We start from the raw sequence: 16,599 nt of genomic DNA on the forward strand, positions 1-16,599 counted from the left end.
GAAAAGCAAGCCTCCTTGAATTAAGTATGATTCACACAATTTCCATTTTAAAAAATGGACAGTAATAACAACTGCTTTGCATTTGTGCTCTTCAGATATTTTTTCTTATGAAAAATGACACGTAAAAGCTGTTACGGTACAATAGGAGCATGTGTGACTGTGTAAGAAAACTGTAATACTATAATACCAGAAAAAAGGATGATAAGGTGTTAGCTTGCTGACATTCCAGCTATGTAATCTAATCTTTTCATATGGTTACTGTAAATGTACTGTGATAAGGAGGAGTAAAAGTTTATTATTGGAGTGTCTGTTTAACTATCTTGTACAGGGATCAGTGACCCAGTTACCATAACAGTTGTTAAAAGTAGTATCATATTTGATGGTAGGCATTGTGGAGATTATATTTCTCTAGCAATTTGTTTCTAAATATTATAGTTTTCAGTTATAACCAGCAATAATTAGAAGGAGCTTCTACCTTATAAAATTTAAACAGAAATATAGTTTTTGTTGTATTCATCCTATTTTTGCCTTTTTCCTTCAAGTCAACTAGTTTTTAAATGGGAATATGAATTTCTGTCTTTCCTGTGTTGGAATGCTCTATTAATTATTGCAGGGACTGTAGCTGCAGTATAATTTAATATCTTAGAAACTTAAAATTTAACTGTAAATTAATTCAGCAACAGTGACAAAAAGTCCAAAGCTTTAAAATCTTTTAAAACAACTGTTTTTCTTAAAACACAAGTTTGTAAACTGTAGATGGAGTATTACCTGATTTTGCTGTCTTTGCAATTTATGTGACTTTAAAGGTTTAAGGATGATTTGCTTATATTAAATGCTTTGCAGTTAGAGACCTTCAGCACAATCACAGGGAAAAGGCTAACAGTGGAGAACGGCCTCCAACTGGTTTAGTTGTCCAAGGAAGTTGAAAAAGAGGCTTCTAATTCTCATTCTTTTCTGGGATGTGTTTATTGCTGCTGTTTTTATATTCATGGGATGATGTATTCATAAGCTTAACTACGAAACAATGCACTTGAGATTGATTAATTCTAGGATACTGACAGCTCATTTTGCAACTGCGCCCAGTTAATGTTAGTGTAACCACGTAATTCCTGGGTGATGCAAGAAAACATCTGATATCTAGGAAACCCTATAATTTTGTAACACAGGTTGGTGCCAAGTGCAGCTTTGTTAAAAGGTATACATATGCACAGGTTTTGTGTCATCACTTTAATCTACTGAGGAGATAAATTTTATTTACCAATTTGGAAATTACTGTTTGCATGGCAACCTGCTTAGGTGCTGATAACCTATTCTTTGCTTGCATACTGATACAGTTTTTGAATTGTTTTACAGGTTTAGGATCAGTGGGTGAGACATGGTTCAGAGAAATAAGCTTATAGAACTCTAGCAGTTTATTGAATATAAGGAGCTGCTTCCATATTGCGTTTTGAAGGCTCACAGTGTAGAAGTTGGAGGAAGAAAGGGAATGAGAGGATACATAGTGTAATAATACTGTGTTAAAAAAAAAAAGAAAGAAAATGATTTTGTATAAAAAAGCTGACTGAAAGTGACTGAGTTGCTGGAGGAGGAAGATGAAGGGGAATTGTCCCCATTTCTTAGAGGTGTTTTTTAGGATTGTGAAAATACAGTAAAGATATTTAAAAATGGCTCTTGAAACTTGCTTTGGAGGGCTAGGCACTGCTGTCAGAGCTTACAGTTCCTAAAACAAGACCAGTTAAGGTAGTGTATGAATTGGGTTTTGTTGTCTTTTTGCTATTGTTGTTAATAACAATAACATTATTTATGTTATTTACAATAATATTAAGTGGGTCAAAATTGAAGATGGGGTGCACCAGGTTTCTAACAGTGCCCTGCTACTGAAGTAGGTGGTCACATTCTCCTGAGTGTGCCTGTTGATTGGACTGAGGTGATGCTGGCATTCTCTGGGACTGTGACTGAATCAATGAAATCCCCTTTCCCCTTTCCTGCCTTCCCAAAAAGAGTCTTTTTTCTGGGTTGCTGATTTGAATTTATCTGTGGAAAGGTCTGACAAGTGCTGGAATTTGGTGTTTGAGGATAGGTCAGTGCAGCTGGAGGAAGCTGGCAGACAAGACTTGTTTGGCAGTGACAAATCAGCCCAGCTGCCTCTGAAGCCACAGTCCAGCTGTGAACTGGAGCAGCTGGGGGACAGGCAGGTTTGCTTGCCCTGACCTAGCAGAGGTGGGAAAGGCATTTGAGGCAGTGGTGACTTAAACTGTCACAGCAAGACTGTCAGAGTTGGTCTGCTTAAACCTTAGAGATGTCAGTTTACTTAGCTGTCATTTTTCATTAAGTTCCAACTCCACTTGGAGTGAGAGTCTTACCAGTATCCTAAGCTAAACTTTGACTTAGGGTATTTGTCTCTTGGTAAGATCTTTTAATTTTGCTTCAGATTTGCAATTTGTGAGTCATTTTCTGTACTGAATTCCTCTGTGTGTTTTCTTGCATTATAGTTCTTTCCCATGAGAGTTACAGGCTTGCTTAGCTGCTCCTGTAATCATTTTTGGCTTCTGTTGAGGTTGAGTTTGCTGAGGTGACCAAACAACTTTCTCCAACCAACATGATTGGTTTCCTTGTCTCCTGCTTTGCCGTGTATCAGTGGCATGCCAGATTGATGGACTGAGTGAGCTCCTTGTGAAAGGTCTGAGCACTGCAGGTGGTGTAGGGGAAGAGAGTTGAGGGGCTTGGAGCAGGGACCGTAAGCCCCTCAGAGACAGATTAGGCCGTTCTCCCTGTTTTTCTGCTTGTAGGAAGCAGTTGCTGTACCAATAAAGCTCCTTTGTTTATGAAGGTATAAGGTAAGGAAAAGGATTTGGAAGAGTGATTATCCTATTACTTTATTAGAGCGGTGGTTACAGATTTTGAAGCTGACTGATGACTGTCCCTGTCAAGAACCTGTTAGTTCCAAAGAAATACATATTTGTATTTATGGTTAATGAGGTTACTCTGGCTTTTTGAAAATCTTAAGTCTCTGCAAATTGAATATGGTTCTTTACCACTTCCTTGTAAAAGCATTCACAACTTCTCTCTTTATTATGTATTTTTGGTATTACAGTGAATGGTGGTGGTGGTTCAAAGAAAACCATGAACCTTAACTTCTTGTCCTTCCTTTTATTCACTTCTTTTTAGAGTTATCTTCTGCACACAATATCAGTGCTTATCTTCCAGTTAAGGATGGAAATTGTATTTACAGAGGAGAAACTGTTCTTTGAACACTGCAGACATTCAGTCACTGAAATGAAGGTTGAGCAAATCCTTAGGTACTATATTATAGTGCTGAATTCCTATATTAGTAGTAAAGTGGTTGAAAAACTCTCCTCCTATATCTAACTTGTGACTTTTTTCAAGTAACCAGGCAACAGAGATAATAATTAGTGTACTTAGCAGTTTTTCCCTCATGCTTCTAAAAAAAAATCTCTTCAGACTTAAGTCTTATTTGCAGTTATGAGCCAAGAGTAACTCTAAAAAACACTGGCTTGGTACTCAATAGCTCTGTTCTTGCCAAATTTAGAAATTTAATTTTTTAAAAGGCAGGTGCTTGTTTTTTAAGGACTTGTTGATACTTGAATTATAGTTTAGTAGGGGATATATAATCACTTTCTTGGGAAATAAAAGTCAAGTTTGCTTGTGAAGTATGTATTCAAGGGTGATGTGCAAGGTGAGATCCAGAGGAAAATTTGCTGTCAGATGGACAAGAAGAATTCTAGTAATCATAAGCTGAGCAAAGTCAGTCAATGAAAGCTGTGTCTGTGGAATGTTTTGTGTAAAATCATGCTCCAGACTGATTTTATGTATCACCATTACTTTAATTCTCAATTTTGTGAACTATGTGCAGGTTCCAAGTATCCACTCTCTTTTGGTTTGAATGAATGAAGATAAAGCTAATGAGTGCATTCCCTATGCAGTTATAATAGCTGGGCCAAATTATACTGTGTTTTAGGGACTGGGATTATGTTGGCATGCTGATTTTTCAAGCTAATAACTCATTCAGTTGCTGAGGTACATGTGTCCAAGTCTGCAGTTTCCACTAAACATTTGAGCCAATGTTATCAGGCAATTAATAAAAAAGAAATAATAATAGTATGTGAATATAAAGGAATAATAATAGATTGAGTAATGTTTTACTGTGTTTCTTACATTCTACACCACTCCAACTTTTTAATGGCTTTATCCTTTAAGTTGATAGTATCCAAGCTCTTTAGTATACCTGAGATCTTTGGATTACTAGCTCCTTGCTGCAGGCAGCTACAGCTAAAAGCAGGAGCAAGGAAAACACATCTCCAGGTGTATGTTTAGGCACTTCCTCATTAACCAAGCTATCATTACTGACTTCCTTGCCTCACTTAGTGTGGCAGAGTTGTGTGAATGCTGTCTTGATTAAAATTATGTCCTGTTTGGACAAGACCTTTGACTTTTAGAGTCATATACAAGTATAGTGATTACTGTGTGGAGTTCTTTCCTAATCTAGGTAGACTACTATAAAGAAGTGAATTTGTTTACTTTCTGTAAGTTGTTTAAAAGTGACCCTGCTTACTGATACAGTGCAAGCTTTATTTAAATTGCAGCTGTGTTTCTGTGATTTTATGGGGATTGGAAAAGCGAGGACAATAATGAAAGCAGTGTGGGAGGATGAAAGCAGGTCCGAAAAGGGAGAGGGAGTTTCTAATTGAACCAGTGACTTGCAGTGAGAGGGCGTGACCAAGTGGAGCAGAGCTTTTTCTATTGTATTTGTCAGTATTATTTGATATAGTGCCAAAAGTGTGTACAGTACTGTAGAGTGGAAGACTTGTTTCAAACATTTAACATGCTCCCTGTGTTGGAGGACTTAAATTCTTTAAGTATACTTGGGGGCAGTGCAGAATCATGCAGTACAAAGATGTGATAGTGCGTGGTTGGTGGCATTCACCCTGGAGCAGGTGGGTCTTTTTTGTTGTTGTTATTGTTGAAGAGGGGGAATGTTTTGTGTATTGATCAAAAACTTTCTGGTTTTGTGATTTCAGGGGCTGCTGTGCCCCCTACTTCCAAAGAGTCACAGTGCAGTTGGACCACCCATTGTTCACTCTTTACAGAAGAGAAAGGGACTTTAGGAGTAGTAGAAGTCCATTGTTCATGTCTGATAGACATTCTTGATTGCTGTGGTTTTAATTAATTTTATCTCCTTTTGTAGGATTGTAAGAAAGAGGGTACCTTGTGTCAATAGTGTTTCAGAGCAAGTTGACTGAGACTGGTTCTTTGCATGTGACTATGAAAACTGTATTTATTTTTAAAAATGGGTTGGCTTTTAATGCAACTCTAACCTTCAGAACGAAGTCTTTATAGCAATATTTGTTACTGTATATTTGTTACAGTAGACACCCTAATGAGAATCAGGGCCGAAGTGCTGCTGGCAGGCAAAAGTGAGAGTGAGTTGATGACTGCATGTGACTCTGTGAGTGAGTGTGTTCATCCTAAAGGATGAACCAGCCTGTGATGGGTGAGCTGGAAGCTGTCAGTCAATTTGTTGACTTCATCAGCCTCAGGAGGATCACACTTATGGATGACATAGTTGTGTCTGGAGGGAGCAGCAGGGGAGGTAGGTGCCATTTCTTCAGCGGTTTCTGTGCCTCAGCTGTGTGATACTACAGAACAAGACAATGGAGTATTTAGGGTGTGAGTAGTCCAAGGATTTAAAGACTCTGTACTCTATGATGCTGTGCAGATCGTTAGGAACACAGGCTTTGCTGGGTCACATTAGACTGTATGGCATTAAGTTAAAAAAACCTACAAAAATCAGTGGAGGATGAAACCCCAAAAAACTTGTGGATACGGAGAGGGAGTTGCCTGAGAAATGCTGATCTGCTGAGAACTTTGTGAAGAATGAAGGTTATGTGCAGTTGTAGGCTGTGGGGTATGGAGTGGGTAAGAATTATTTCATCATCTGTCCTTTCTTTTGACAATATTAGCTTATTTATTTTAGTTTTTTAGTTTGTGTTCCCAGTGTGGAGGTTGTTTAGTGCTGGATGTTACTGGTAATACAACTGTTTCTGTTTTTCCTAATCAGACTTGTGTGTATTGAACCCATTTTTGTTTTGGATAAGATAAAATCTTCCTTCTGAAGGCTTTGTTTTATCCATTGGTATGGTTCATTTATTTAATATCTTCATCCATGGAGAAGATTAGTGTGAAATGTTCTGTTTGAGCATAGGTTATTGCTGGTAGTTACTTCCATGTTAACTGCATTCTTATATACAATTATATCTTTTGCATTAATCTCTTGGAAATTGTGTCCTTGAGGTGTTTTGACTTTTCAGTCATGTGTAAAACCTGTAGATCATCACTTTTTTGAGCTCTGAATTTGTAGCATTGACATATTTTTTTGTGCTATTTTCAAATTCGTTTAAAAAGAAAAGATATCAGTGTGGGATAAGATGCACTTCTCGAAATCAGATCCAGCAGTTATCTTCAGCAGGAGACATGTTTAGAGTGATGTGGCTCCAACCACTGTATTAAATGGGGTGGTCTTTATATGCCAGCTCATGCTGGATCATAAATGGCCCATGTTTTTAATATGTAGGAATTCTCTTTGGGTCTGTGAAACCACCAGATGAGAAAATGTTTTCTAATTACAGTTGATCATTTCCCTTAGGAGTTGTGTTCTAAAATGTTTGTAATAGACTATGGTTGTGAAGATGAATGCGCAGAATATTTTCAGTATTTACATCTTGTCTTCGCTGAAATCTGTGCACAGAAAAGTATATCTACATTAACAGAATATCCTGCTTTTGCAGTTGATGTAACATGTTATCCTAAATGTAGAAATCTGCAAAACCAAAACAAGTCTGTGGAGTAGCTGAGTCTTACCATGTTGGTTGTAGTAGCTGTTCAATCCCAAGGAAGTGTTTCTAGCAAATGCCAGATTAAGGGATCACTCCTCAGAATTAATTAGTGTGCTCTCTACGTGGGCACTGTTGCATATGTTGGCTTTGATAATTTCAAGCACGTTAAAAGTCCATAAATATGAATTTTCTTCAGTGCTTCTTCAGTTCTTCACTAATTTGTCCATGGTAAGCAAATTGAAGCTGGAAATGGGCAGAGGATAGACAGTTAAAAGAAAAAGGAAAAAAAGGTCCCAGCATGCTACATAAATCCATCTCTTTCAGCTTTTCTCATATGATGCTTCTGTTAGTGGCTGAAAAGAAATACTTTTATATCGATCCTCAAACTTTGAATGGAAACCTGGGTATTTAATTTTCCAAGATTTTAGATAACCTCGGTAGGCCAAGTAAACCATTGAGATCCCATACTGGTGAGCTTGTAGTATAGTGAGTTTGTGGTAATGGATGTCAAAGTAACTTGAAATTAATTCTTTGAGGAGTATTTTCATTTCTCATGGTAGAAAGTAATATAGACCCTGTTACAACGAGGGTCTGGTTGTCTGATACTAAGAGCTGAACACACACTTGACAGGCTTTCTAGCTTTCCAAAAATATAGCAGTTACTTTAAAACTGAGGGAGAATGATAAAAAAAACCTGTAAATTATTTCTCTTATTTTAATTTTTTTTCTTTAAAAGGCTTTTGTCTGACTGAGTCACAAACTCTTCTTGTTTGTTCACGAGTTACATGGCCCCGTAAGAGGTCTAGGAAAAGGTTGCACCTGACAGTTGACATTATTTTTAGAACTGGACTTAAAGTGAAGCACAGGAATTTCTTTTGCTGCACTCCTGGCTGAAATACACTTAAGAGTAGTTGAAATGGCAGTATTTGTTCTTCCCCAGTCCAATCACACGTAATGGTTTGTGGATGCCAGCTATTTGATAGGTATTAGAAATGTTGGAACTTAACTTGAGCCTCTCACCAAACTTTATTGGCGCTTCGTATCGCTGGAGAGCAGAAGTTGGATTTTTTTTTTTTGCATTCTTTCTTTCTGAATTGCATAATGCAGTTTGAGAGGTTGCCAAAGACTGTATAAAAATCTGGAGGTTTTTTATCAGATTCCTCCTCTTTCAAGCACTGTTTCTCTTAGTTGTCCTCTGAAGAAGTAAAATCCTTAATCACTCTATTCTGTATTTAATTTCTATGTTAAATACTCTGGTTCTTATACTGCCTTAAATTAGTGATTGCCATATCTTATTTATCACAATGTTGAGACATTTGTGCTCTGGGAGGTGGAACTGAAACCATTGAACTGAACAGTGGGAGGGAGGTTAAGTTCCTTCCCAGCCAGTTTCTTTGTCACACTTTGTCTGGGGATTTTTTTTCCAAAATCCATATTGAGGTATTATAGTAATCTCTTGTAGCCTATTAAAGAGTTATTCTAACATGTTCTGCAGCAAATACTGGGATATGTACTGGGGTATAACAGGACACATAAAGAATTGAATTTGCTCTTCAGGAATGATGTTAGGCCTTTGCTACATCAGTCAAAAGCACTACCAAGTGAGTACGTCCAGTTGGCAGTCGGGTGTTTGGGTGTGAAACATTTCCAATGAATAGGAATTCTGCCTTTTTAAAATCTGGCATTTGTTTTTTTTCTGTTCTCATTGTACTGGGTCTGGCTGGGAGAGGGTTAATTTTCTTCATAGCAGCTGTTATGATGCCATGTTCTTTGTGACCAGAACTGTGCTGATAACACTGTGACCAGAACAGTGTTGATAACTGATATTTCAGCTCTTTCTGAACAGTGTTTGCACAGCATCAAGGCCTTCTCTCTTTCTCACTCTGCCTGGTGTCTGCCCCCCACGATGACTGAGGGGGGTACAAGATACTGGGAGTGATACAACCAGGCAGGTGACCCAAACAGACTAAAGAGGAATTCCATGCCATAGAACGTCATGCTCAGCAATAAACTGGAGGGGAGTGGGATTTAAAGAGGTTACCCAGCTTTTGCTTAGGAAGTTGCTTGGTATCAGTCATGAGTGGTGGTGAACAGCCCGTTTCACTTTGTTTTTCTCTACTTACACTTCTGCTTTGTATGTTAAACAGTTATATTATCTCAACATACAAGTTTTCTTCCTCTTTATTCGTGTTTTTCTCTTCACCCATCTGATGGTGAGGGGGAAATATGCACCTGGATGGTTTAGTTACCTATGAGCAACAGAGCACCACATGATCTCCTCATACTTGTGTAAGGCAGGAAGGAAATAGAGATCTCAACACGTGGGTATTTGTTTTGAAAGGAACCTCTAAAGGTCATGGAGTCCAAATGCCCTGCAGTGAGCAGGAATGTCTTCAGTCAGATCAGGTTGCTCAGAACCCTGTCTGTTGAATGTTTCCAAGGATGAGACATCTACAGCCTGGTTTTGGTTACTGTGCTTTTGGATTCTTCAGGGTAAGGAAAGTATTTACTTTTATTTTCAGTGTTGAAATTTTTAAGACATCAGGGAAACTTCATAAAACAATTGACACAGAAAACAGTAACTGTAGTGTATTTTTATGCCTTGTGTATTCTGGAGTTAAATTTAAATGTTTTGCCTGGCCACAAATTTTTCTGCTGCCCCATTTCCCATAGAGGTCTCAGGTCCACGTTTTTCATTTAGCAAGTCTTAATTTGCAGCTCGTATCTTCCCATTCTTAGTCCTCACTGTTTCTGCTGCTCCCCCATGTTGGCCTCTCCAACACACTTGCTTTCTGCTCAGCTGTTGTTTCTGCTGTAGTCAAATTTGACAACTCCCTTTTGCATTTTGCTTCTCTGGAGACCATTTACAGATAGATCCGTGCTATTCTGACTAGATGCCAAAAATTGTGTCAATCCATAGGCCAAGTGAAGATACAATGCCTAATTGCTGAAGCTTGTCTCTATTTGTATGTTATGGAAATATTTTTTTAAGGCTTCTGTGCTCAGTACATAAAGGTGAATGGTCTTTCAGAGGGACTGTTAAAATGATGTTCTTGGCTGAAAACCAGTACCGGAAAAATTTGAAGTTCATATTCCAGGCGGGAGGATGCTAGAGCTGTTCAGTGACCATAGATCTTCAGTCAGAATTGGAGGTTGGACAGCATGTGATTTTTATAGAGATTTTTTTCATAGTTCTTTTTCTTGTAGATGGCAGTTTTGGTTAATTTTCCTTTATTTATTTTTACATCCAAAGTTGATTTGACACGTAGAACTACTGAATAAAAAAATTGAACCAAATCATTTATATCCAGAAAATAAGACCATGTAACAAAAACAACAACAACAAAAAATTTTGCATGTTTAGTAAAAACATAAAACTACTGATTGATGCTGAATACAGTAAAAATTTATGTTCCTGCAGTCATAGAAAATTATAATATGTATTGTAGCTGAGCTAGGAATTCCAAATAGGATTTCACATTCTGTATTGTCTGAAAACATTTGAAACTTGTCCTGTATATTGTGCCATGTGTTTACCTAACCTGAGAATATTGCAAATTTGAGTAAAACTATACTGTACTGGTAAGATTATTATTAGTTCACTTGTTAACTTCCATACTTACTTGAAGGGCAGTAAAGAAATAAAAGGAGAAAGAATGTTTCCTTATATTTCTGTGAATGGGGAAAAGAATTTTAAATGGCAAACTGGGACTTGCTGAATGAAAAGTATGGACTTGAATGAAAAGAATGATTGGGGACATAATGTTGAAGAAAGTTATGCCTACAGTGCAAAGTGTGGAAGTGAAATTAATTTATGCAAAGCATCAGAAGACAAAACACAGGAAATAATAGAATGCTAACTGGTGGTTGGAAAGAGAAAACAGGACTGGGAAAAGAATTATTAGGACAAGTATAACTTGCTCCAATAGGAAGTGATTGTGGTGTGACTAATGCTCTCACTCATGTTTCCAGTACAGTGTGTTAGGATGTACTAATAGAATACAGCTTGAACTGATGTGAATGAAACAGCAACTTGACTGTGTATATAGAATCCCAGTACACAACACCTGAAAGAGCACTTAGTCTTGGATAGTAAAATTTAAAAAGCCCAGAAACTTGAATGAACTTAGTGAGCATTCAGGTACAATGATACATAACCTGTAATTAGGACTTCAAATTACATATGTTTATCTTGTCTAATAACCACTGCAAGAATAGATATTCTGTACTATGATACATTTACTGTATACGTCTATATATTATGATACATTTTTAGTTTCCTCTCCTCCACATTTTTGTTACTCACCAATCTGCATATTTCCAAGATGAAAGAAAGGAGAAATAGAAATACTGAATATATAAGGAAATTCCAGAACAGTGAAATCCAGTGAAAACCTACACAAGAAAAGTGTTGCAGTCTCTGTCATGTCTGACAGGTAACCTTGTGATATCTGAACTGGCTCATTTTTCAACATGTCAGTCAAATATGAAAGTTTGAAATGCCAACAATCACAGCTTGTGCAGTGGATGTTATTTAGTACAAAACCATAGATATAATGTGTTTCTTGCATTTTCACCTGTCTTAATATCAGAAGTCTTTAAAAGATTCTTAGTCTTTTCTTCTGTGTAGTAGTTGCTGATAAGTTCTGTCCTTCAGGTTATATCGTCAATACACATCCACATCTCCACATCAGGTTGCAAACATTTGGAAAAAGTAAACCAGATGAACCATTAAATGAAATACATGTGATAATTTTTTTTTTTTTTAAAGTGCCTTTTTTGTATATTTGAGTTTTGTGGTGTGATGAAAATCCGGCACCCTGGATGCAGTTTGCTGCTTTGGAATACACTCGATTCATAGGAGTATACATACTAATCCATGCCTGCTGGTCATCAGTAATGGATGAGTAAGGAAAGACTAGAAAAGACAGGGTAAATGTAGACTGGTTTGGGTTCTTTAAACTTGTGTTATTTTCTTTGCTGCTGGTAGAACATAGTTTAAGTTTTCCTGAGAACAAGGTTGTAAAAAATAAATCATTATACTTAATAGAGTCTAATTGAGTTCTGTATCAGACTTGTTTAAATCTTTTGAGCCCCCCTCTGCTTTCAGCCTCCACAATATTCTCTAACAATATGTTTACAAACACAAAATTAAGTTGTGAGAGCAAGGAAAAAATATCCTAAAATTAAATTTTTGGTATTGGATATATTTCCCAATTCCTGTGTTTCTGAGACAGGAGAAAATAACTATCTCCTTTCTACATATTGCATATCTTTTATCAGTCTCTTAGGTCTTTGTATCTGTTTATCACTTTTCTCTTGTACTCTCACTGAAGCCTGGAGTTTTAGCCAATTGCTTACAAAAACTATTGATTATTCATAGTGACTTTCATGCTAACTTTTATAACTCTGAGATAACTTTTTTCCACTGCTGCAAGTTTTCAGAATTGTGAGGGTGTGGCAGAATAATGCCATGACATGGTGATGTTTCCCTTTTCTATTTAATTCTTAATAATTTTTGAATTCTAACTTCTTTAACTATTGCTGTTGAGCTAGGGAGGTGAATATTTATGGGATATTTGAAATGATTTTGTAATGATGCAGGAAAAGGCTGTTCATTGACAGCATGGATATGGTACATAGCCATCAGTCATCTGTCAATACAACATTATTGAAGAAAAGTAGCTGAATTTCATTTAGAAACAGTTAAAATGGGACTTAAAGTAAATATCAATATGCAATTTCCTCCTATTCTACTCTCTCTAATGTATATTGAAAGAAAAGAAAAGATTTACCCAATTTACCTCATCTCTTTGAAAGATTTGTGTTGCTAAGGGTAGCATTTATATGTGTTCACAAGTGATTGTAGTGACATAAATAATTTCATTTTGTATGGAGGAGGCTGGGGAAAGCTGCTATATGAGTTAGAGAAGTGCTGCACTGAGTATCACATCAGAGTTTGTCCTGTACAACTCCAGAGTGACTCAGTGCTTTAGCTCTGATTCTCAAGAATGGGGATTTTGGTAGTTTTCTCCTGTGTTGTATGTTCAGGATTTGACTAAAGGAAAAGATGGATTTTATTTTTTTCCAGCAATTGCAGCTGTGTTGTTAATAGAACTCTTTTTAGTAATTAAGTGTATGTACAAGGGGAGTGTGTCTGCTGCACTCAAGAGTTGTGCGGGGGGTATGTGTTACCTTGGGGGCAGTGTGAGGTTTTCTCTGTAAGGGTATTTTTTGTGTTAATGCAGTTTCTGGTGTACTGGCATCCTCATCTTGGATTGGATCTATTGGCCCCAGTACATGTAGTAAGCGTTGTGTCCATAATGCCTTCTTTGCTCCAAGATAAGCACCTCTTAAATTTTTTTGTGTTGAATTGGAATGTGCAGAGGGATTGAAACAAAGACAGTAGTTCTGCTCAAAGCAGGAAGCTAATCTCTAGGGATGTTGTTTGTAGAGTATTGCTTTAAGGTAATCTGTTGTCTAGTCAGAGTCACAGACCCTCTGTCAAACAGGATGATCCTGGGTCTTCAGGGCAGGACAGCAACTACACGGATAGTATGGGGGAGTTGGGATACTCGCAGTTATACAGGGAAAATCAGAGGCTCAGGGGGTGGCTAGGCAGATCCTGAAAAGATAACTGTTAGAAGCAGAAAGGCTTTGGATGTAACTTTTCTGCTGCCAAACTGCAAAGCTGTTTGGGTTTTCTGGTTACCTTTTCTGCATTACAGGTATGTCAGTGCAGTGATGCATACCATGGAGAATAAGTTTGTGTCCAGTAGACCTCAACATTTAAAATATATAAAAACAAATCTTGCAGCAAGAATTCTGGTTTCGTTCTTTCATGTAAAATTAAAATAAAGCCAGAGAAGTGAACTGTATACTAACAACAACAAAGTAAAATGTGAAGGGAATTTGTCTAGTTGGAAAAATAAATTTTTATTTTATTGTTTAAGCTGAAAAGAAAATTTGGCTTCATGCCATTTATTCAGTTCCTCTGTGTGAACTGCCAGTATTTTAGAAGGCGTATTTCTCAAGTCTTGAAAAAAACTTTAAAATTGGCCGAATGTTGCCACTGCCCTGTCAAGAAAGAGCTATTTTGCTCAACTGTATAAATGATAATAATTACGTATTTGTACATTTCTAGGATTACAGAAATTAAATTGGAGTGTATGAAATCATTCCACCACCAGCTGCTGTAAAGTCCAGGACAGATCCATTGCACGAACAGGGGAATTTCATGTCACATCACTTAATGATCAGATTCTTGTCCTAGGGAGCCTCCAGCAATCTTGTAGGACAATAGTAGGAAAGGATTCTTTTCCCTATCCAGGAAGCATAAAGGGACAACTATGCCCACCTATAAAATGAACTTGGCAAGTCATAGAAATATTTATGAACACTGGCAGCAAAAGCACAGTCTCTTAGGTCTCTATTTATTTTTAGGCAAAAAGGTGTTAAGCCAAGTGTGTCTTTTTGCCGTGTTTTGTTTTTGCGTTGTCGGTTTCTTAGGGTTTTTTTCCCCTGTCTTTATCATCATTTTAGTTTGTGGTTACACTTCCTCACCAGGATTAGCAGATGTACATTGCTGGGTGCAGGCTTCCTTTTTTCACATCTTTTACCTGACTATTTTGGTTTAATCTGAGGATGTTTTTGGTAATGAAAATGTGTCTATATTAAAATGTGTTAATTTGGTGTCTTACGTGAGTAAAGACTTTCATGGAAAGTCTTAGCCTAGTGTAAAGAATATTCTTTCTCTCAAAAACGTGTTGAAGCACTGAAAGAAGTACAACTGTCTCCAAACACTTTATGGCAAAAAAACATTGAGTGTATTGCAGGCTATTTATGGATCATGCTTGGCTGCATTCCACAGGAGTGATTTTTTCCTGTAATTCTGTACTGGCATGCATGAAAATGTTGTCATCCTTTTTGTAAGAAGTCATGAAAGAAAAACAGATTTTTGAGAAATTGTCCTGGTGGAAAGCATTCACTGATTTGTAAACACAGATATGTCTATTAATTTCTGTATGCTTACAGTAACTGCTTGTTGATGGCACTGCTGGTCAATTGTATGGCAAAGATCTTCTGCTTCTTTACATTCTTGTGATGTCTGAACTTTTCAGAAGTGATTCTGAGATCAAATGTGGCTTCAACAAAGAAAGTTACCTAGTGTTCAAATTAGAAAAAGCCTCTGCTATGGTGGGAAGAGCTGTTGCAAGGAGGCAGTTAATACTGGGAAATTACAAAAAAAAAGACATTAAATTCTAATACAATTTCTAAAATTGTGAAGTTGGTATAGTGTCTTAGTGTAAAATTATGACTAAACACTTTTGTTTTAAATTAGTAACTACTTCTTTTTTTCAGGAAATTTGGAGAGCGACCTCAACCGAAACGGCTCACAAGGTAAGCATTAAAGAAACTTGGTATTTTAAAATTTTCTGAGGATACCGTTTTCACTCTCAAAAAAATTAAGTTAAAAATGTGTGGGCTGCTAATCCTAGAATTTTAAATATCAAAGCTTTTCAATTGCATATGCAATCAGCAGCCAGAAGTACAATTTTTAACAGAGTATCTTGTTTTTTATATGAAACTCAAAATACATTTTTAGAAATGGTCTTGACTTCATGTATCAGTTATTGTAGATTATTCAGTAGGATGTGCATCTGCTTATTTTTAAGGAATGAGCTGATTTGTTTCTTGAGTAAAAGTGAGATCATGTAACACTTTCTGCTGCCAGAATTGAACACGGTGCTGTCAAGGAAAGATCTTAACCAATTTTTGGTGAACCCCAAACAATCAGAAAGAGTATCAAATAGAACTATCAAGTCAATCCGTTCTGGAAAGTTTAGAGTGACTGGAGTCCAGTGCTTGATTTGCTCCTGGCCTGCCTGGGATTTTTTTTACACAAGAAACTGTTAAGTAGTCACCTTCTTTTTTCAAACAGAATCTGTGCAAATATTTATTATTCTGTGCCACAAACTGTGCTGATTATAATTATCTCCTGGCTTTAACATCCACTGCTTGCTTGAAAGCAAAAAAGGATGTGCCATTTGTTTTATAGTTTTGTTTGGTCATAGAGGAAGCCCCTTGTCACCCTGACAGCCTCTGTTGTGAATGAAATGATACCTTATGTTAGCACATGATGGGGGGGAACATTTACATCTTCTGTTGTGAATATCTGTCTCACTGCATTTCTGGATAAATTTTAGGTTAGCTTGTCATCATTAAACTTCATTTCAATGCAAAATTTCTCCATACTAACTTAAAAGTATTGGAACAAACATGGTGGTTTCTTGGTCTGCCAGTCTTCAGGGATATCTGAAGATACTATGTTTTGAGTAATGAGCTGCTTTCCATGTTGAGTAGTAACACTTATACTGTAACTCTAAAGTAACTTACAGGATTTATCTTTTTTCATTTAAAAAAATTAACAAAAACAGAATCTATCTTCTATGTTTTAAAAAGAACCACAAAACCAGAATTGACTGGTCAGTGAGAGCTTTTAACAAAGTTTTCTAGTTACTCTAAATTTCATGTGCAGGATTTTAGCTACTAGATATGCTTGTTGCTCTTTCCTGAATACAGGGTGGGTATCTGAGAAGTGCCAGCCATCCTTCAAAGCAGCAGTTTGAAAACCTTTCCTGTGATGGTAGAGGTTGGAAACAAACAATTTAACTTTCCTCTGAAGAGTAAACTGCTGAAACGGAACAATTGTCACCCAGACTTTAAAGATTGATTTGTTTATGTA

General features: G+C 36.9%; 1 protein-coding gene across 4 annotated transcripts in view; it reads left to right on the forward strand.

Moving 5' to 3' along the window:
• RBPJ (recombination signal binding protein for immunoglobulin kappa J region) overlaps positions 1 to 16,599 on the forward strand; it is a 56,069-nt gene that overhangs the window by 17,083 nt on the left and 22,387 nt on the right. Inside the window, exons 1-2 of one of the 4 annotated variants that reach the window (XM_083861229.1) lie at positions 4,770 to 4,955; positions 15,216 to 15,254. In XM_083861229.1, coding sequence (XP_083717355.1) covers positions 4,903 to 4,955; positions 15,216 to 15,254 — 92 coding nt within the window. In that variant the 5' untranslated portion in view covers positions 4,770 to 4,902. Of the gene's footprint in view, positions 1 to 4,769; positions 4,956 to 8,421; positions 8,456 to 9,160; positions 9,348 to 15,215; positions 15,255 to 16,599 lie in introns of those variants that run through there. The other 3 variants (XM_083861232.1, XM_083861231.1, XM_083861230.1) reach the window with 3 other exon arrangements.

Source organism: Zosterops lateralis (genome assembly GCF_965231275.1).
Source record: "Zosterops lateralis genome assembly, chromosome: 5".
NCBI lineage: Eukaryota > Metazoa > Chordata > Aves > Passeriformes > Zosteropidae > Zosterops > Zosterops lateralis.